The sequence below is a fragment of the Epinephelus lanceolatus genome, chromosome 10 (genome assembly GCF_041903045.1).
Source record: "Epinephelus lanceolatus isolate andai-2023 chromosome 10, ASM4190304v1, whole genome shotgun sequence".
Taxonomy (NCBI): Eukaryota; Metazoa; Chordata; class Actinopteri; order Perciformes; family Serranidae; genus Epinephelus; species Epinephelus lanceolatus.
Genome location: NC_135743.1, coordinates 13,711,180 through 13,732,551, shown reverse-complemented (window position 1 = coordinate 13,732,551; position 21,372 = coordinate 13,711,180). Strand labels below are relative to the sequence as shown.

Here is a 21,372-nt window from a genome sequence, read left to right as displayed (position 1 = left end):
TTTTCACTTCACAGTTACCTCACATTAATTCAGGAAATGAACATGTTGTAGACAGAGCATCAATCTCTATCTCATTTCTTGTCAGATGGGATTCTTTGCACGCAAACAGAGAGGAGAGGATGAGAACCATGAGGACTGAGCCCAACTTTTGCTGCCATGACAACAGTCATTTACCATGATGACTACCACATTTGCTGAGTCCAACTCTTACAAGGCACAGAGACAGTTTGGACTCGACTCACAGACGCAACAGGGACCTCCAGGACCAAAGAGAGCACCACGAGGGTCCAACTGAAATGCACTACCCACTATTTCCAGGGTCGGGAGCACTTATGTAAATAATCTTTTTCTGTTTTTAAGGAAACACGCAAAGTGTATTAAACCACAATTCTTCTATTTAATATACAGACACCTTCCTGGTTTTACATTTCAAACAATCACTCTGTCGTATGTTTGTCTCACAGTTTTGTGTTTGTGTTCTTCAATGAAATTAAAAAACTGTTGAAAAAAGTATTGTTGAGCTCCGTTTATTTATTTGCCGATGCTTGAGATAAAAGCAAGCAAAATAATCTATTTAGATTTTACTGCAATTCAAACTGGAATAAATCCAGTCATATAAACTATAAAACAGCCACACTTGACAGAATTCATACACAAAGAGTAACGGAAAAGTTTTCAAAAGTTCTGTGAGTTGTGATGCTTGCTCTCAGCTTGTGGATGCAGTGGAGTTGACGTAGGACTCTAAAAGAAAGATGGTTTCATCTACCTGGTTCTCAGCTGAATCTAACCTGGAGGGGAAAAGAACAACAGTGTAAATAAAAAGACAGACATACCAACAGACCAAAGAAGTGATTCAATAATGTCACCTGGGCCCAGTTGTTCAAAAAATCCAGCTAATCCAGTTTATTTTTATGCTAGTTTTTCTTGGCAGCATTGAATAGAATCACCGCAATCCAGATACAAACTTCTCAAAGTCACCAAATCTGGATGACCAGTGCTCTAAATTGAACTGCACATACAATGTAGGCTATTAGCGATGTAAAGAATGACAGGTAGAATAGCCAGAGTGGGGTCACTTTAAGGGCCCTATCTTATGTCTGGCACAAGTTAGCCACAGTGCAGGTGTCATTGCTATTTACAGACTGATGTAGTTGTCATTTTCTCTTTTTTTATTGTTGCCATTTTGCCATTTTAAGGCAGCTAAAAGCCATTGCGCCACTGACCAACAACAACCTGGTCTTACATAAGAATAGTGGTGTATTTCCCTGCTACGTAAAGGCCACATTATTCAGATAGAAAGATGTGATAGTTCTCAATGAGCTTGATACACACATGGACATGTGGATGGGTTGCAGGTGGGTGCAAAAATACAATATTAATGAAGAAAATAGTAATTACATTTTTTAAAATGTGAACGTAGCAGAGAGCAGAGCTGCTGTCAGATTTCTCATTTAGAGAGATCCTGTACCCATTTATGCACGAGGAGCAGCATAACTTTATTGATTATGTTAGATGCTAACAGTTTCATTCTGTTTTCTCTGTCAAGTTTATAACTACAGTTTTTAGTTTTGCTGCTTAAATGTCCCACGAAATTTGCTGCAGTGACATCACTGCTCTTACTGCATGACTCTCAGCAGAAAGCACTTGCCCAGTTTGCCAAATCCATCATATCAATAGCAGTGCACCAGGTGCAGGCACACTTGGCTTTTAAAGGGGTATCATTGCAAGTTTTGTTTGATACTGACAGCTATTGGGGAATTATTTTATGGGGATAAAATCCTTTTTTTCTCTCTTTTGAACAACCTGTTTACAAGATTTGATCCAATCCGATTAGATCACTTCCGAACAACTGGGCCCTGTAGAAAAGGGAATTGTTGTTTTGTGCTCTTACTTGTTGATATGAAGCCGTAAGGCCTCCAGCTGTTGCTTTTCAGGAGCAGTGATCATCTCCTCGACCTCTGTCAGCTGCTCAGGCTCGGCCCCGCTGGCCTGCAGAGATGCCAGAATGGCCTCAATTCGCTGCGATTTCTCCAGCAGACGCCTGTCAGTCAAGCAGAAAACCAATCAACTACTGATCTGTGACAGAGAATGTGTGTGAGCCAGACACCTTTCAGAGTTATGATGAACTCACTTGCTCTCTTTGGTCTCAAACAAGCGTCGCTCTATGAGGTTGGCCACTGTCTGCACAGAGAAAAATACACAGAGACAGAATGTTACTGGAAGGAAAACCAGCATTAACGACAAAAAAGGCATGCCATTGGTCGGAGCTCTGAAGGTTACAGTATGATCAGTGTTTTACCTTGTAGCAGTTTTGAAGCAGCATTCTTGCAGTTGGGAGTTGGTTGACGGTGTAAAGATAGAAAGTACGAGAGGGAGCGTAGTCAGGAGTCTTTGGGATTTCCTAAAGCATAAAAAAACATCATGGCTGTTCAGAGCTAATGAGTAGGTGGATTAAAGAATAAGAACTAGTGCTGCTCCCTCAAATCTGATGACTCAAATCATCCAAGTGTGCCCATTTAAATTGTCAGTATGTCAGTGAAGCTGCCATGTGGTCACTTTTATTAAATTATTCCTGCGTCAGTGTCCACAGAAAGACAGAATAAAAGATTAGGCAATGGCGTTCCATAAATCTAGTTTCAAAAATATCTCATTTATTTAGTGCATCTTCAAAAAGTGTGCCAAATAATTTTCAAAGTAGGTTTTTGGATCAGGATTTTTTGGATTACTCCTACGTCCCGGGCAGTCGCTCATGTTATTACACTATGAAAATTGGCTTGAAGAGACTTGCTTTGTATATTTAAATCCATCACGCTGAACAGTATGTCCTCTTATTTTTGTCAAAGCTACAAATCATTTGTGGTAACAGTGAAGAGGGAGGACGGTTTTGGAAGCTCTTCCATGTTGTGTCTAAGTGTGCGAATGAAAGGAAAAAGCATTCATCCATCCAAAACCTAACATTCAGCAATCCATCATCTAAGAACACAGAGACGCAAAGAGAAGAATCATGAGTGTCTTGTACCTGCAGCTGGACCAGGTTCTGTGACAGCAGCGTGTAGAGCATATCTTTAGCTTCTTTGGCTGGAATCATAGCAAAATCCTCCACCTGCTTCTGCTCTAGGTGACGTTTCCTTAGCAACAGCCGGAAGATGCGCGCTGATCGGGAGCCAAACCTAATGACAGATTGGAAGTGATTAAATAAGTAATGATTTCCTGGTGATATGACAATTGCATGCGTACACAACTAAAGACAAACTCACCTCTCCTGTACTACAGACTCTAGCGTGGCCCGAGCCAGATTGGCCAGCGCTCTGTGCAAATCTGAGAGGTGAGTTAAGAAAAGCAATGTGTAAAATGACACAAAACAGTGCGTTGGTTCTTCACAATATACTCAGGACACTCAGAATTAGAAAAGGATACTGACAACATACATCCCTCCTCCACTTTCACCAGCCTTCCCCACAAACTCCATCTAGAAAATGAAAAATACATTAAAAAAAAAACATCATGTGGACAAAAATTAAGTTGGAAAATGTGACAGATGCCTTGTAGACATCATACCGGGTCATCCACTAGTAACGTGAGGTACTGGTCTAAGATTGGTCTGGAGATGTTGTAGCTGGTCGGGAGGGACCTGAAGATCTCGTTGGCTGAGAGGGGCTTCGTGCAGGACGCATTGGGCGCGGTCGTCACCTCACTCATCCTCAGCATAGTCCTCACTATCTCACTGCTAGTCTGAGTTATTAAGATGACACGATTTAGAAAGACAATTGTTAATATCATAAACAACCAAAATAATAATAATAATTAGTGTTAGTATAGAAAACAGACAAGTAGGAACATGAAGGTAAAGCAGACTGTGACATTTCTCCTCTGTATCAGATGAGCTGATGGTTTACAGTTTATGCATCTTGTTTAAAATGACTGGGTAAGCAGATTGTTATTAGACAGTTATTTCTGTACAGATCCAGGCTACCCATTTCCCCCTTTTGCTGGTCTTTATGCTAAGATAAGCTAGCATTTTCGCCAATTCGTCCTTGCAAATGGTTTTTAGTTGTGTAAGATTCTTTGGCTGCCTTGCATTCACTGCTCTTTTGAGGTCTATCCACAGATTCTCCTGCTTTGTGGGCATCAATACTTTTAGTTTTCAGAGTGCGAGGCAGCTGTTTAGAGGAGCCCATGGCTGATTGTTGGGACAAGGTTTCAAGAGTCCTAACAAGCTACTTAAGGTCTGAGGCCCTGTCGAAAGTTGTCTGACAGATCAAATGTCTTGATCTACAATTGTACAAAACAAAAATTAATACAGTAATCTTGTTTCAAATGTTGAAAAGCATGTTCCATCTTCAACTCAAATCGAATCTGATTTTGAGATAATTCAGTAGTTTTTAAGGCCTTATATTAGTATTATTTATTAGTATTAGCGATATGTATTTAAGACATTAAGAGCTTTTAAGGTCCTGCGGCTGTATGGGAGTGGTATCATTTTTCTCATTTTAAAAAGGTACACTATGTGGGATATTTCTAAAAAACAATGTATAAACTGCTACTTATACAAAACTTCTCTCTCTCAATTACCACTTATGACCCACTAGAAGTGTGTGGTGATGTATTTATAATGTTCTTATTCCCCCTTATTTTGAGGTCACAGCTGAGGTCGGGACTTAATAAAAAGGAAGTGACCAAGTGCCAAACCATAAGCAGTACACATACAAGAGGAAGCTATGAAGACGCAGACACAGCACTCCAAAAAAAAACGTGGGGCAATCACCAATCTGGGGTTGGCTTTCACTTTCACTTTTGCTGGTGATATTATTTACAAGCAGTAACCAGCAATTGCTGCTTCACATACCTTTAATTCTCTGATAGAAAGCAAATAAATGTGTTCCTTAAATAATATAAAGCTGACCTGGTCCAGTTTGTTAGCTACAGCACTGATGATGGCCTGGTCTCTGAAGTGGAGATGGAACCTCTCAAAATTCACCTGCCAGCAAATCCCCTCGTCGCCGTGTGTCTGAGCAACAGTGAATGAGAGACAGACACAAAGACAGAGAGATGGAAGGTTAAACCAAAGTTAATACGGTTTATGAAAGGCACAGGGAAGTTAACTAACATGTTCCAAATACCAACCTGTAAATCCATTTTGGCCCTCTTTGCATTCCTTTGGTCCTCGCCATCCTCACCAGAGAGTTGGCGTTTGCCTCGCCCCGTCAGTGTCACATGAGGCACCTTGTAACAGTCAGGGAAGCTCTCAGGTGTGGGCGGGGCGGTGCTAACAGGGGCAGCAGGAGTACCAGGGGTGGCCGGGGTTGCAGGGGTACCTGGAGTAGCACTGTCTTTTGTTGCTGCTCCTGCCAGTGGAGGGCAGCGCTGAAGAAAATGGGTCTCAACCAGTTTGGAGAAGGCAGAAGACACCTCACTGTATTCCATGCTGCGACCCTCTAAAATGACAGGGAACAGAAATTGTCTCTAGATAGATATTAAGGGTTTAAAATAAGTTTATTTTGGTGCACGTTTGCTTGATTGTTATTCCGCCTGGTTTCCACTAAGGCTGTTTAACTCTTTGATCGATACAGACGCTGAGATACTGACCTTCCATGTTTTGTGTGAGACGGTCCGCGACTGTCTTAACTGTGCTACTCATGGTCATGTGACCTCTCTGCAGTAGCTCCTCTATGATTAGCTCTCCGGTGTCACCGTACAAGGTTTTAGCAGTGTAGATGTAGCGCGGGTAACGCAGAATTCTAAGAATCTGATCACAGCTGGACCGATACTCTGTGGGGCTCCCAGGTCCTTTACGGCCTGGGCTGAACACACAGGTGCCATGCTGCACGAGCACACACAGGGACTTCTTTACCTACAGTGAAACAGATTAAGAGGAAAGAAGAGGTGCTTATTATTAATCAAACTAAGGCAGAAAGTGTATTTGTATAATGTAAGTTACATATTAGCATGAACCGTGCTACTCTTATTACTCCAATAATCCCAGTAAAAAGCAGTGTTGATCAGATTTTCCTGCACTAAAAGAATCTGACGTCTACTTTTTTTGGCACTGCATAAAAAGAGAAAAAACTGATGTCATGTTTTTATTCTCCCTGGCATTGTTTCACTTATCACATGGTGTTTAAGGGATCGATCATCCCACAATCAAAAATACACATTTGTCTTCTTACCTGTAGTGCTATATATATCTGTCTAGATAGTTCTGGTGTGAGCTGAGTGTTGGAGATATCAGCCATAGAGATGTCTGCCTTCTCTTGACAGCCAAATCACCGCACAGACAGAGTAATAGATCTACTCCTAGCTTGCCTCCTAGACAGCGTTCGTCTACTGCTAGCTCACTTAGCACCACTAAGCAAGCTAACATTACAGCTCAGCCAGGGAGGATGCCATTAATGTTCAGATCTCATGCTGTCACAAGCACGAGCCTCTTGTCCATGAGTAGATGCACGCTTCCTTCTGCGCATTTATACGGTTGGTAGGTGTAGTTTGGCAGGAAGAAAATAGTTCCTACATGAAAATGCTCACGACAAAGTCTGTAGATTATCCTGAGTAACAAGGTCATGATTTCGGGAAAGAGACATTGCTGTTGAGTTTTTTTAAATGTACTGTCTTGGTGCTTTGAGCACCACCGGCTGAGTGGCATCTAGTTCCATTATATTCAAGAGAAGGCAAATCTCTCTACCAGCAATATCTCCAGCACTCGGCAACTCACACCAAAACAACTGAGCCTGCTTAAGAACACGACAGGTAAGAGGAAAAATATGTGTTTTTGATTTTTGGGTGTACTGTCCCTTTAATATAATCAGGTTTCTGGAGCACAAATCTACCTGTCATGTAAAGGGCTACCAGGTTTTGCATTTAAACAGATGATGCAAAAACACTACTACTGTAGTACTGCTGCATGTGTGAAATAATCAGTGTATGTAAATGCACTGCATACTACACCTAGAATGGCTTGACTGTCCACTGATACAACCACAAAGGCGGGACTGCTAAACTCTGCTTCAAAATGCAGAGAAGCAGTGTGTATAACATTAAATACATCATGTGTAATACTGTTTTAAACAGATTAACATGTCAAACAGTAAGTTTAGGAGTGGTACCAGGTCCAGTGAGATGCCGGTCTCATGAAGGATGGTTCTTAAATTCTGCGCTCCATTTCTGAGCAAGTGTATTCCCACTTTCTCCACCACTTCTCCAAAGTGCTCCCGCAGCAGGAGACCACACAGACGCGCCTCCTGAGCAGTCATCTGCACAGACAAACACACAGATAGAGAAAAGTCTCACATCTAGATGCAACTGTATCAACACAACAACCAATACAACACTGTATCTATGTGCCTTTAACATACAGTATATATTGTATGCTTAGCTTGACCTTTCCAGAACACCTGATTCTAATAAAGCACTGATTTAAAGCATTATTAGGATCTAATACTATCAAAATGTAAAATGTATGATAGAATTAGACTCTTTTATAGGCGTTTTACACAATGTGTGAAATGTGCTGTAATGGAGGAGGTCTACTGTTGCTGTGTGCAAAAAAATTGGTTGCTAAATGTTGCTTTATGAAAAATATCCGATTAGAAATTATGAATCTTGAATTTTACATTCCCCTTGGACATTTTAAGCCTTTCGACTGATGTTTTTTATGATTCGTGAAATTGTTTCTTATAACTTCTTGTTTATTGTGTAGCTGTGTTGTTCCTTTGCTGTTTCTGTTTTGCTGATTGTGTCCTAGTGACTGTTTACTGTTCTCAGGTCTCTCTTAAAAATGAGATCTTAATCTCAGTGAGACAGCATGATTAAATACAGGTTAAATAGAAAATAAATTAAATCTAATTACTGGATATTGCAAACAAATGGTGAAAACAGCCCCCTCATACTTTTCTGGTGTATTATCCACTGAATTGAAAGTTGCACTCTTTCATGGTGACTACCACCACATGAGGGAATTTTTTTTTTCACTGTGCAGGTGTTACTACAGCAATAATATGAACTATTCACAGTGATTCTGTTTTATTAAGGTGTCCCATTGAGCCATGACAGTGAGCCAACATTAACAATATGAGGAACCTAAAATAAAAAACAGCTACAATAGTTTCCTAGAGTCCAAGGTCACGTCTTCAAATGTCTTGTTTTGTCCCATCAACAGTCCCAAACCCAAAGATATTCAGTCTGCAGTGATACAATACAGAAAAGCTGCAAATCCTCACATTTAAGAAGCCTTGACCAGAAAATACTTGAATGTACAAAGACAATAAATGATCAAAATAGTTGCAGATTAATTTTCTGTCACTCAAAGATTAAATTAATTGACTAATTGTTTTAGCACTAGTAAGATACAGCAATTCTAGCCAATACTTTTCAGCAGTCTCTGCTGCTTGATTTGGACCATTCTTTTGTTTATTTTTTCGAAATGCTTCCAGTTTTGTGGAGGTGCAAAACTAAATCACGGGAGTTCAGGAGAAGTTCACCTATTTTCAAAATTCATACATTTTGTTCTTACGGTGTAAGACAGTCTAAAAATAATAGTAAACATGAAAAATCCAAATGCTAGGGTGCGGAGATCCAAATTTAGGATTCCATAGGGTATAAAATCTGGAGCTGCACCACAGACAACGAGTTGGGAAAGATGTTCTAGATCAGTGGTTCCCAACTGGTGGGTTGCAGTCCAGAAGTGGGTCAAAGGTCCACTGTGAATGAACTGCATGCGACTTGCAAACCTGTCTAGGTTTTACTCTTTTGAAAGAGAGTAGCTCATGTTCACAAATATTGATTGAACTCTCCCAGGCCATGGAAATAACATACCGTAAAACTTCAATTAAAAGCCTAGTCCCAGCTAAACGCCCAATCCCTTTGACCAGCCTGGTGTGGCTACACATTTCGACAAATAAACGCCTGTTCTTCAAAACTGAGTTTTTGGCTACTTCAAATTATGTGTCCTTCCTTTTCTTGATTACCTTGTAAGTTATTCATATTCCTTTAGTCCATCAGGGTCCTCAGATTGAAAGAATCAAAAGGATTTTTCATAAAGGTCAATCCATGTTGTGAATATTGTTTTAACAGGATAAAGTGGTGTTGTGTTAGTATGCTGGGTGCTGTAACTCACTCTCTCTGCACTGTCTGTCAAAGCTAGATCAAATGAATGATTCATAATAGACATGTTATCTGAAGCCTAAATTTTACACAAGTAATATTCATACTGGTTTAAATTAACAGTTTGATTGTATTTCCTGATCTTTGCTGACACAGTTTTGTGTGAAAGGAATTAAAGGCCTGTCCCAAATATAGGCCTGTTGATTTGAGTGATTTAAGCACATAATAGCCTGGGCTTTTAATTGAAGTTGTATGGTATGTGAACTCTTAACTGAGGTTGTGTTCCTTTTTAAGGCATCAACTATAAATGAGATAATTGTCTGAGGCTAAGAAACACGAGCTTAACTGCTAAAGAAGTGAGTTACACATAGACGTAGGTCGTTTCCAATATCATAAAAATGTGACTAACATTCTTGAGTTAGCATTTAGTACATTTTATGCAAAAATGCTAAAATAAAGTGTACAGAAACTAGTGCTTGGCAGTGAATTAGGTTTGTAAATCTCAGCATTTTGTCATATGACAATATAAACAGAAGGCTTGTACACATATAGACATATAGTGACCATTGTTAGCAGTTCAGAAATAAATATCTTGACTATAAAAGGAATAAAAAAGCAGGTAAACTTATTTTGACAGTTGCATTCAAAGCTACAAGTGAATGTTGTGCTGCGTAGACAGGTCAAACGGTGCATGCTAGCTAGCTAACGGCTAACGTTTACACTTTAACATTACGTCATGCGAGAAGTCTGCGACCTTACTACTTTTCCACAAACCTTTCCAAGGGGCCAGTTTCTAAAGAGAGGCTATCTTCTGTCTTGAGCATCCCACTGAAACAGGACCATGGACCAAACACATGCGGCTTCTCGTGACAACAAATGAACACTTCCGCTGTTGGGCTGTGATGCCGCGGTGCACGCCGGGCTGGAGGCGGACAGCTGTCTTCAGTTTGTGGAGGACCGACGTCAGTGTTTGTGCTGGTCTGGGGAAGATGGCGGAGGCTGCGGCTGTTCCACCGCATCGATTTTTCTGTCACTGTTGTAAGGGAGAAGTGAACCCCAAACTCCCGGTAAGGCAGACGGTTTCCTTTCTCTATCTGTCGTGCTCTCTTGAATCAAACGCGCCGTTGACAAGTCAGCCTTTCACCGAAATACCGTTTGTTTCGCTTGCCTGCTACAGCTAAACACTAGCTAGCCTGTTAGCAGTTAGCGGCGTTTGTTGTTGTTAACTCTCTGAATAAACTCGTGACACTTGCAAATGTCTTCGTCTAAAATCAGGCATTAAAAGCAAATATCGACACGTTTAGTGAGGCTTGCATGTTTGAGAGAGTTTAGTCAAGGCGCTGTTATTGACGCCTTGGTTTGACAGCTCGGGGATATTGTGTTTTGCACTAAACAGCACAAACAGCTGAGAAAAGAAGGTCCTGTGTTATTACCTTGTCATTTAATCGTATAGACAGCATTAGCTTTACTTGTTAGATATAAGGCTACTTCCGTTTTCAGCTTTGTTTCTGATAAAACTTTTTTCTAGAACATACTGTAAACATTTTTAGTTTCAGTTTTAAAGTTAAAGCTTAGACTAATGTAATGTCCAGTAGCTGACATGACCCACATCTTGGCAAACTTTTGCCAACCTTGGAGCATAATAAAAATATATTTTCTACGTGCTAGATATAAGTAAGGGTCTCCTATTTGCACCCAGCCGCCAGTTTGTTAGGTACACCTGGCTGAAGCTAATCCAGACTAATACAGGTTACAGGGTTCATGGAGGTTATAATGGTTTTGTTTAAAATGCTTTTAAGAGGTGTAAATTTAAATGTATTGATCATTTTGGAAGCTGATCTTTGTTGTTAGTTATGGCCAGGCAATATATATCTATTATATCGAAATCATGATATGAGACTAGATTAAATTCTTAGATTTGGATATCATAGTATCTTAGGTGTTGTCTTTTCCTGGTTTTAAAGGCAGCATTACAGTGAAGTGATGTAATTTCTATAACTTAATCTGCCTTTACTCACCTATTATATCCACTATTTATCAAAAATCTCATTGTGTAAATATTTTAAGAAAGCATCAATAGTCAACCAGACCATTTTGTCACAATATAGATATTGAGATATATGGTAAAAAATGTCACGATATTTTAGTAGCTGAGTATTGTAGTAGTTTGCCGTAGTGTAAAAGAGATGATAAAATACTGAGACATATATTGTGTATCTAGCCAAAAAATATCGCAATATTTATAGGCAATATTGCCCAGACCTTGCTGACTTATAGTGTGTTAAACTGACTTGATTAATCGATTAGTTGGTCCCAGAAATTCATCATTAATGATTCTGATAGTCTAAGTCTCAATGAAGCAAAAATGCCAAATCTTGCTTGTTCCTACATCTCAAATGTGATTTTTTTTTTTGTTTTTTTGTTTTTATCAGCTTTTATGACAGTAAAGTTAATAGGTTGTCAGACAATCAAGCTGTTCTAAGACATCAATTTGTATTTTAGGATATTGTGATGGGCATTTCTACTATTCCATAATTATGTTAACCAAACGATTTGTCCATTAAACGATAATATTATTGCTAACTGAAAATGAAAATAAGGTTTAGTTGCTGCCCTGATACTGAGATGTTTTATATTTAGTCTACCTAATAGATATAAATGAGGTGAACAAAATGTACCTAATAAACTGGTGACTGTGTGTGAATTACATTGTCTATGTGTCATTGTGTCTTTAAGTCAGTCCACCAGATTAACCTGTTGTCAGCTGAGTCCTTATTTTTATGGTATGGTTGAGGGTAATTCCCAGCCTGCCGTGTCACTGACTCCAAACTGGCCTGCTTGTCTCAGGCGCACTCAATCCTGTGGCATGTCTTCACTGAGCCAACTGACTGCAACACCCACTCACTACTACAGCATATCCCGAGGACCACCTCTCAGTCATATCACCATTTATACAGCAGACACCTATCTATGAGGCAATGACACATGACTCACTTAAACAGTTTTTGCTTACTGCAGGGTTTCTTAACCATTTCTAATATGACCATAGTTTTAGATCCTTTTAATTGTCATGTGAGCACGATCCTCACTTGTGCTCTGTTTCCAAAAGCTGCCAGTATATTTTTGACCTACTTTTTTTAAATCAACATATTTAATAAAACAAACACCCCACTTCAATCCCATAGTGGAGAAACCATGGATTACACTGAGCTGGACTACACATGATCCAGCTGCACAAACTGGCAGTAATGTTTTCCTCATTTTGTTGCAGTGGTTTCTTTAACAGTCCACACTCTTTACAGTTAGGTGTGGTTGGCAGACCAGCTCTACCTCCTGGGTTGCATTCATAAAACACAGGCTATACAAATGTGACTGATATTATCATAGCAAAACAAACTGACAAAGTCTTGTGTTGATGACCAATCCAGTCGGCGTAATGTCTTTATGAATATTTTCAAAGGCAAAGAAATAAAATATAAAAGAATATATCACAACATGGCAACTGCAGTGTGTGAATATGATTTGGAAAAACTAAAACTGTTAATTTCTTATACGTTACATCGGACTAAATTGTAAAATACACGTGAAACAAAAATCATGCATTTTGTTCTTTTGATAATTTCTTGTAATAATTAATTTGGCTAACAAAATCATTATCCAAACCAAAAAAATCCTACTAAAATAGAGCTTAAAAAATGAGTCTGTCAATCTTTAGTCGCTCAACAGAAAATTAATTAAAATTGATTAACTGTTTTGCTCATCAGTTATTGTTTTCAGTTGTTTTTAAAGCAGAAATACCAAGCATTTTTTGGTTTCGACTTCTACAGTGTGAGAATTTGCTGCCTCTCTCTGCCTTACAATTGGCAGATGAATATCTCAGTCCTGAGGCATGTTGGTTAAACAAAAGAAGACATTTGAATACGTCAACTTGAGATCAAGGAAATTCAAATGAGCATTTTCTTCTAACCGGTGTGACTCCCTTGTGACTCGGACTTTGTCGTAATGCTTTCCAGGAGTATATCTGTCCAAGATGTGACTCTGGGTTCATAGAGGAAGTAACAGAAGACTCCAGGTAAGAGACATCTACCTCACTTCTCCTGTCAACATTAGATGTGAAGGTGTTTTAGTGGCAGTCTGGAACAAATGGAGGTACATGGTTTCATAGACCGCGGAACTGGGGGGGCCAGGGGGGCCATGGCCCGGGTAACTTTTGTACTCTAACATAGAGGGCTGAATTGGGATTGGGTCCCACCGGATCCCGTGGGTCCCCATTAAACAGTAGAAGAAGACGAAAAAGAAGAAGAAGAAGAAGATGTAGCCTAGCGACAGGATGTCAACACAGGAACTTGGTGCATATGCATGAGCGTTTCCACTCCATATTTATTCATAAATGGACGAATATGCCCTGAACCAGCTTTCATACCAATTTGCTGCTTGCTCCACCTGTCTGTCTGTCTGTCTGTCAGCTCTGTCATGAGACAAACATGAAAGAAGATGTGCAGTTTATTGTGTTTCACCGGCGACGAGCTGTCATTACGCGTGACTATTACGCACGTCTGCGCTCTCTTTATAACTCACTGTGTGAACCTATGTTGCAAAATAAGATTTGCCCCCTCGTAATTTTTAACCGCCCCCTCAGTAACTTCATCCTGGCACCGGGCTTGCTTTAACCTCAATCACTGCGTGATTATATAAAGGTAGAAAAATAAATAAATACAGAGGAGGAGAATAGAATATGAAACAGCCTTTATTTCATTAAAAACTAAATAAAAACAACGAAATAGGAGCGCTATTCCTGACCAGTGCTCAAAAGACAAACAACCCCATGAATCTCTTTATTAATAGCCTATAAAATGACGTGTTTTCTCCTGTGGGACGAGAGAAGACACAAAATCAATGCATCTCTATTATTGCGCTGGCATAAATTCTCAGAGTTTTGCAGGAGCGGGTGGGAGTGGACATACACATTGCGGTTGCGGGCGGTAATGGTCAGAAATTCAGCGTTCTGGTTACTTTTCAGTAACTGCGCAGCTACGCTTGTTTTGTTGTTGGGTGGGTGTTCGTGTGCGGCAGTCTGATATGAGTGCTGACTTGTGATGATAATGAATATGATGTTGATTTAGATTCAAGGCAGCAAGATGAGTTTTGGTTGTGGTTGTGGACTGGATGTACTTTGTTGTTTGCTATAGTTTCATCTGTGCGTTTATGTGTAAATAGGCTTGGCATGTTGTGTGTGAATGTTAGAGTGGGATCAGAGGGGTTAATCTGAGCAAGCATGTGTTCGTGTTCATGCGTGTACTGTAGATGTGACTGTGTGGCGTCGGAATAAAAAAAAGTGCTCTGCAACATTATTTAATACATCAGTAATATTGTCTGTTTCAATGCATATGCCCCCCCACCCCCTCCGCGTGACTTGAAATTATGGCCCCCCCCTTGTTCAGATGTGTTCCGCGGTCCATGCATGGTTTGTTTTCTTATAAACAAGAGCCCTCCATGTTGCACTGTAGAAGCTCGTAGGCTTACTGTGCAGTTTTGTCCCAGGCTAGCACTAAACCTGAACATGTGTATAGAGTTCAGTGGATGTTGCTAATAATGTGTCTTTTGTCCCCTTATACGCTGTTTCCCTCAGTCTCCTAGAGGGTGGCGCTAACGGGATAGATGACACAGCCACACAATTTGCAGAGGTACCAGATGAACTGAGGGATTTTGGGGAGAGGAGGGTGGGGAAGTGGGCAAAGAGGATTGACTGCTATCATTTTATATGTTTTGATTAACTTTGTCTTCTTCTATCCCTGCCCTCTTCTCCACTCATCTTTCTGTCGACCTCTATCCTTCATTTTGCCATCACATGTTTGCTTTCATTCTTTTCCCACTGTGTCGCTTTCCTATTCGTAATCTCCACTATTTGTTTAAAACTTTCTTTCTCTGAACCCTCACCTGTCTCTTCCCCTGTCAAATCCCACCATCCCTGTAGCTATGGCACCTGCTGTTACTGGAGCGGCCATTTACAACAGACAGTGACACACCTGACTCAGAACCTCGGCTCCCTGGAGGGCGCTTGGGGGGTCTCAGTGACCTGGGGGGTTTGGGAGGGGGACCAATCGGTGGGTCAGTCCCAGCAGGTCTAGGGGGACCCATGGGGGGTCTACTAGGAGCTGGGGACCACTGGGGACCAGGACGTCCCCCTCGCCTGCACAGCCAGAGGAGATACCGCTCCAGAGGCAGCAGTAGACCAGACCGCTCGCCTGCTGTGGAGGGGTGAGTAACTGACTGGTTCAGCTTCGGCTTTCCTTACCATCCTCTTGGCTCTCCTCTCCGCCTTGCATACTCCCACTTAAAATGATGACAGTGCTATTTATGCTATTATAATCCTAACTGTTCTAATTTTTGGCGATGACATTAACAGTTGTATATTTTCTCTCTGTGTCTCAGGATTGTACAACAGTTTCTCGCAGGCCTCTTTGCCAACTCTGGCGTCCCTGGCTCACCTCCTCTCTCATGGTAAGATGACGTTACAGTAGCGTCACAGTTTTTAGCACAAGCGTCACAGTATAAGGGCTATTTCTGATCCACTTGTGATGTCCGTCTCTCTTTTAGGACAGGGATGCTGCACTCTAACCCGGGCGATTACGCCTGGGGACAGGGAGGGTTAGACGCTGTGATAACACAGGTAAACCAAACTTGAAATGTACGTTTGGTATTTTTCAACCTGGACCCTATTTCTATTATGTTATGTTTTTGTCTAAGTGACTAATGGGAACAACAATTTTTGATATTGGTCTTGTATTGAGCTTGATCGAGACAGGCTGCTGTATAGCCATTTAGGGCATGTTCGCACCATCTGTTGCTACTGCCAGACTCAAATTGTTATTGTAAGTGTCTGACAACGTTATGGAAGAAATCCTGACAGAGTTAGACGTTTTTGTTAAAGAGTTTGATCCTTTTATTTAACTAGAAATAACCCCAAAATCAACATCGCCAAAGCCACCAGACTCCATTTAAATAAACGTTCATTTTATCATCGTAAATAGCACTTCAGTTAAAGTCAACAGAAATAAAAAAAAACTCACAAAAAAACTTCTTGGTTAGTCTTTCCACTGTTCTTATAATCATCAACTCTGGTTTGGCTGAAATAAATCCGTCATTCACCTGCTTAGAAGTGAAAACACACTGGCTCTGTGCATGCTAAAATTACTGTTTATTTAAATGGAGTCTGGTGGCTTTGGCAATAACCGTTTTGGGACTGTTTCATGTTAAAGAAAAAGCATCTTACTCCATAACTAAAAGCTCTGTCTCTGTAGGGATCCTTTCCATGATGTTGTCAGACACTTAGAACAATAATCTGAGCCTGTCAGTGGCAAAAACACTTTCAGTTGACGTAAACTGATGGTGTGAACATGTCCCAATTGACTGATAAATTGCAGCCTGTTTCGCAGCTACCACCCACAGATTTCTCACTTAAAACTGGACCAATTTCAAAAATTACTATTATTCATTAAGACACAAAAAAACATTTAAAAATTAAGTCCAGTTTGAAAAATGCCAAACTAACCATGTAATAGAACTTAACTCAAACTTAATGTCCCTGTCACTTTTTAAATTTCTCTGCAGTTTACAAATGTGTGTGTTTGTGTAGTTACTAGGTCAGTTGGAGAACACAGGGCCTCCTCCAGCAGAGAAAGAGAAGATCTCTTCTCTCCCAACTGTCAATATTTCTCAGGAACAAGCAGGTCAGTAACTCCCTGTTTCCCCATTTGTCTCACCATGTTTCTATTGTCTTGTCCCTGAAGTACAAATTGCAGTATTGCTCATGGACATGGCTGGAGTGTTCAGTCTGATCGTCTGTAAGCAATTACTGTATTTAGACAATTATCTAAGTGTACAACTTGAGTTGGACCCGCTGTTTGTGAATCTGTTATTAAGTTTGTATGCAAAGGAATCACTTCGTTCTTAATAACTACTGGCTACATATGCATGCACAGGGACATGTCCTGATGTAATCCTCTATCTCCACTCCACCATGAAAAATTTATAATAACACATCTGTTGTTTTATAAATACATGCTTATTTGTTAAGAAGTCCATGCAGCACTTACAGATACAGCAAGAAAAGGCACTTGTGTTTGTATGTGTTACAGCCTGCCAAGAGAAGCCACTGAAACTGCCTGTTTGGGACAAAATGTCCATTAACTTTGAGAGTATCAACAATGTCTTCCATAAATTACTTTGAGGTGACGTCTTTCTGCTTGCCGGTCTTTCTCCTCCCTTTTTGTTTTTCCTAGTTCTCTTGTGGATTTGTTCCTTTCGGTTACCTCTTCTTTGTGTGCTGTCCTATTTTATCACTCAGCTGTAACTTTGGTTAGTTTTGCAGCTCAGCTTTTGCAGGGCTGTTGAGTTGATGGCTGACTTCTTTGGAGGAATGACAATCAGTGTCAGGCTTTTATCTTTGCCTAATTGTTTTTAGTAATTAGTAAACCATGCTTGGTTCTGTTAAACTGTTTTACTGCTAAGGAACTCTCTGATGCAAACTCAGTTTTGGTACTATTAATTTGTTGCACGCTCCCTATTCAGCAAGTCATTACCCAGCGACTGATAATTGGCACTAGAAATCACCAGAAACCACAAAGGTACTGATTGAACGTTTCTCTCACCTCTCCTCTGCAGACTGCTGTATGGAATGTCCGGTGTGCAAAGAGGACTTCGCAGTGGGAGAGCCAGTCAGACAGCTACCCTGTAACCACTTCTTTCATTCAGACTGTATAGTACCATGGCTGGAAATGGTGAGTCATAACAAAATAGATCCTTTAATGACATATGATACTTGTATGTGAAATATTCACAGTGCTCATGCAGATATTAAAGGGACAGTTCACCCTAAAATAAGAAAATACACATTTTTTTCTCTTACCTGTAGTGCTATTTATCAATCTAGATTTTTTTTTGCTGTGTGCTGAGTGTTGGAGATATCAGCCGTAGAGATGTCTGCTTTCTCTTTAATATAATGGAACTAGATAGTGCCAAAAATATATTTGAAAAACTCACAGCAATGTCTCTTTCCAGAAGTCATGTCCCGCTTACTCAAGATAATCTACAGACCTTGTTGTGAGGAGTTTCATGTAGGAACTTTTGTCTGTCTACTGAACTATAACTGTGCAGAAAGAAGGGTGAATCTCCTGCTAGCTAACCTAGCACCACTAAGTTAGCTAACATCACAGCTCAGCCAAGAAGGATGCCATCAATGTTTTCACAGTGTCTGGAGCATGAGCCTCTCATCTATGAGTAGATGCACGCTTCCTTCCTTCTGCGTAGTGACAGTTGGCGGATGTAGTTCAATAGAGAGAAAATAGTTCCTACATGAAACTGCTTACAACAAGGTCTGTGGATTATCTTTAGTGACCAGGTCATGATTTCTGGAAAGAGACATTGCTTGTGGTCCTCAAAGCACCAAGAAATACATTGGCAAAACTCGAAAGCCAAGTGCCACCTAATTCCAGTATATTTGAGAGAAGGCAGACATCTCTAAGGACGATATCTCCAACACTTGGCAACTCGCACAAAACAATCTAGATTGAAAAATAGCTCTACAGGTTAAGAGGCAGAATATTTATTTTTGATTTTGGGGTGAACTGTCCCTTTAAGACCTAAGGGAAATTTAAACATATGTGCAAAAAATCCATCATTAATTTTGGTTGTTTCATAAAATTACAATTAATTAAATTAAATTACAATTGTTAAATGCTAAATACAGGATTAGTTTACCCATGCTTAAGTTGCCATACTCTAGTATTCATTTAATATTAGAAGTGGGGAATTTTGCTGATGTATATGTGACCATCGGTGGAGCCAGACGTTGCAAACATTCAGGGCTAAACCCTGAAGACTCCTGGTTCTAGCTCCCCGACATGGGGCACAGCTGTGAGTTATTATCAGTCCTGTCTTTTTTTTTCATGGCCAAAACTTTTGACAAACATTATATAACCAGTTTTAGTTCCCTTAACTTAACCAAACTTTAACCCAAGAGCTGGCAGAGAATAAATGGATCTTATAGGTTACTTTTGAAGACACTGACGAAGACTTTTTGATACTTTTTAAACTTTTGTTTTTAAAATAGAGTAACGTGTTAGTTGATATTTCGTGCCATGTTTTTAAATGTTACCATCATAATAGGAAGAAAACACCAAAAAAGAGATTTCGTGTTTCCTTCAAAACTGTATTTACTTATTTTATTTATTTATAATGGACCATGGTCTAGAGACATTATTTAGATCACTTAAACTCTCTAGCAAACTACTTTAGGAATGATTAGAATCATAGCCTCGCTCTTATCAGCTGTTGGCAGCACTGGATGGCTGATCCTGATTGTAATGAGACTTTGAACACACACACACACACACACACACACACACACTCTCTTTGCAGATGTATTCACTCAAACATTTACTACAGAGCTTGTTTCTCTTGTGGCAACATTCAGCTGTAATTGCACACTGACTTTTCTCCCCACATAGATTCTGAGAATTGAGGAGATGGATAAATTTTGTGTCTAATCATTCTCCAATTTTCTTTATCAGTCTGAGACCATAACACAACAAATGTTGAGGATAATTTTCTCTCCTGCCACCTAAAAAGAGGCAAAAATAGCCTGATGTTATTTTTAAGTTATATAACATAGGTAGGGTGGGAATTTAGGGTAAGCAGCATTGCCAATCTTCAATACTTTGATCTTTGTTTTACTGCTGGAGTAGAGATCAGAGTGAATGTTTAACAGACAAATCTGCTACATTAAAATCCACGCTAGAGTTGCTCTTTGTGCAAATCAAGGATCCACAACGCCACGCAACTGAATATTAGGCCAGGAGAAGGCATTTTAAGATTGTTTAAGATTCAGGGCGTTTGAGAAAACATTTGTAGCTTCTGGCCCGTCTTTGTATTTAACTGACCAGACAAATAACAGCCTGAGCATCGTGTAAATATAGGAGTAAAATAAAGAATCCGCTGGTTAAAACTGCCCAAAGTTAATGTTATCAATGCTCTTTTCCGTGACCACACAGCATGACACGTGTCCAGTGTGTAGGAAGAGTTTGAACGGAGAAGACAGCAGCAGCCAGCCCCCGTCAGAGTCCCCCACCCTCTCCATGGACCCCCGCACACAGGAGAGATGGTCCTTCTGAGACATCCACCCGTCATCCCTCGGTTCTCCTCGCCTACATCCAACAACACGCCGAGAAGACGAAGGGCTTCTCGCTCTCCTCTTTTCATCTCTGTTGCAGTCATTATCATCTCAGTCTGATATTTTTCTTTTGTATTTTTATTTTCTATTTTAATGCCTTTCTCCTCAACCATGTATACAGATACCCGTACAGACGTCTTAACAGTCGGTCGAGGTCTGCTAGATCAAGCCCATGTCTTCTCGACTTCCACCTCTCAAGCAAACTCCTTTTCCATCTTTCTTAAAATGCACTGCTGCGAATACACTATTGTGGGGAAATGCCAGACTTTATATCATATACCACGCCATCTTAACCCATCGGAAAATTAGCGAAATCCTGCAACTGAGCCCTGTACGTCACATGGGAATACTATAGGGGTTACTTTCACTCTTGGCATTTACAGAGTGTGGACCTAACAACATGAACACCGACAGCCCTGCAATAAATGTTATGTTCTGTTGAGAGATTTTGTCAGGAAGATCTTGATTGAACTCTGGTTATTTATTCTGGTGATGTTGTATCAGTTTGCATTGTGAAGGTGTTCATATTATTGCGTCCACGCTCTGCGGTGCACTTCAATAAAAGAGTATTTTATATAGGAATCACGTTGAGTCGCCGCTGTTTAACGGCCACAAATGGAAAAATGAAAGCTGTGACATTGAGTGAAAGCAAGAGGGTTCCTTACACCTATTGGGAATAAAAATTAAATGTCATGCCAGTAAGGGAATGAAATAAAAAAAATCTACAAAGTTCGTCCCATTACCTAATACTTTAGATTTAAACATGCTCCTCCTGGTGTATATATTATAAACAGATGGCATCCCTCTGTCGTCTTATTCCTCTGTTTATGACCGTCTTTTGTTTCACATTTTTTATCACTCTTGATGTAAATAATTTTAGTCCAACAACTTATGGTTTGCAAAAGAAAAAAACAATGAGAATGGAGACACAAATGTGAAATACCAGGTTATCAAACTGTATATTATATATATGAAAAAATGTCTATGATGTATTAATAAATTGACAAAAAAACTGGCACAGTTGAATTTTCATTGATTATAAATGT

At 40.0% G+C, this 21,372-nt stretch overlaps 3 protein-coding genes across 4 annotated transcripts in view; 2 read left to right on the top strand and 1 right to left on the bottom strand.

Annotated features, from left to right (window-relative positions):
* The window catches only part of itga10 (integrin, alpha 10), a 44,427-nt gene extending 43,916 nt beyond the window's left edge, over positions 1-511 (top strand). Inside the window, exon 30 of the mRNA XM_033640181.2 lies at positions 86-511. Within this exon, the coding sequence (XP_033496072.2) occupies positions 86-139 (54 nt within the window). The 3' untranslated portion in view covers positions 140-511. The remainder of the gene's footprint in view (positions 1-85) is intronic.
* On the bottom strand, positions 512-10,015 carry polr3c (polymerase (RNA) III (DNA directed) polypeptide C). 2 transcript variants are annotated; one of them, XM_033640182.2, is made up of 13 exons: positions 9,871-10,015; positions 7,101-7,247; positions 5,587-5,851; positions 5,125-5,435; positions 4,904-5,008; positions 3,559-3,732; positions 3,418-3,469; positions 3,258-3,318; positions 3,020-3,170; positions 2,300-2,401; positions 2,132-2,181; positions 1,892-2,041; positions 512-788 (listed from the first exon to the last, which is right to left on the bottom strand). In XM_033640182.2, exons 2-13 carry the CDS (start codon positions 7,245-7,247, stop codon positions 707-709), a joined length of 1,650 nt encoding a protein of 549 aa, XP_033496073.2. In that variant the 5' UTR covers positions 9,871-10,015; the 3' UTR covers positions 512-706. The 2 variants fall into 2 exon arrangements, with proteins under 2 accessions (XP_033496073.2, XP_078027705.1); XM_078171579.1 differs by having other exon boundaries at positions 9,851-10,004.
* rnf115a (ring finger protein 115a) lies at positions 10,006-21,342 on the top strand. The gene is made up of 9 exons (XM_033640183.2): positions 10,006-10,163; positions 13,110-13,168; positions 14,726-14,780; positions 15,071-15,354; positions 15,529-15,597; positions 15,694-15,766; positions 16,733-16,826; positions 17,761-17,876; positions 20,148-21,342. Exons 1-9 carry the CDS (start codon positions 10,086-10,088, stop codon positions 20,265-20,267), a joined length of 948 nt encoding a protein of 315 aa, XP_033496074.2. The 5' UTR covers positions 10,006-10,085; the 3' UTR covers positions 20,268-21,342.
* Positions 21,343-21,372: the final 30 nt, after the last annotated feature.

What these genes read in the sequence shown, in the direction of transcription:
- polr3c (XM_033640182.2), bottom strand. Translation starts at nt 7,247, where the DNA reads ATGACTGCTCAGGAGGCGCGTCTGTGTGGTCTCCTGCTGCGGGAGCAC. An exon ending in GGGCCAAAATGGATTTACAG is followed by an intron (nt 5,009 to 5,124) that starts GTTGGTATTTGG and finishes ACTGTTGCTCAG; the next exon opens with ACACACGGCGACGAGGGGAT. An exon ending in TGCTTCAAAACTGCTACAAG is followed by an intron (nt 2,182 to 2,299) that starts GTAAAACACTGA and finishes TTCTCTGTGCAG; the next exon opens with ACAGTGGCCAACCTCATAGA.
- rnf115a (XM_033640183.2), top strand. Translation starts at nt 10,086, where the DNA reads ATGGCGGAGGCTGCGGCTGTTCCACCGCATCGATTTTTCTGTCACTGT. An exon ending in AAGTGAACCCCAAACTCCCG is followed by an intron (nt 10,164 to 13,109) that starts GTAAGGCAGACG and finishes AATGCTTTCCAG; the next exon opens with GAGTATATCTGTCCAAGATG. An exon ending in GAAGTAACAGAAGACTCCAG is followed by an intron (nt 13,169 to 14,725) that starts GTAAGAGACATC and finishes TGTTTCCCTCAG; the next exon opens with TCTCCTAGAGGGTGGCGCTA.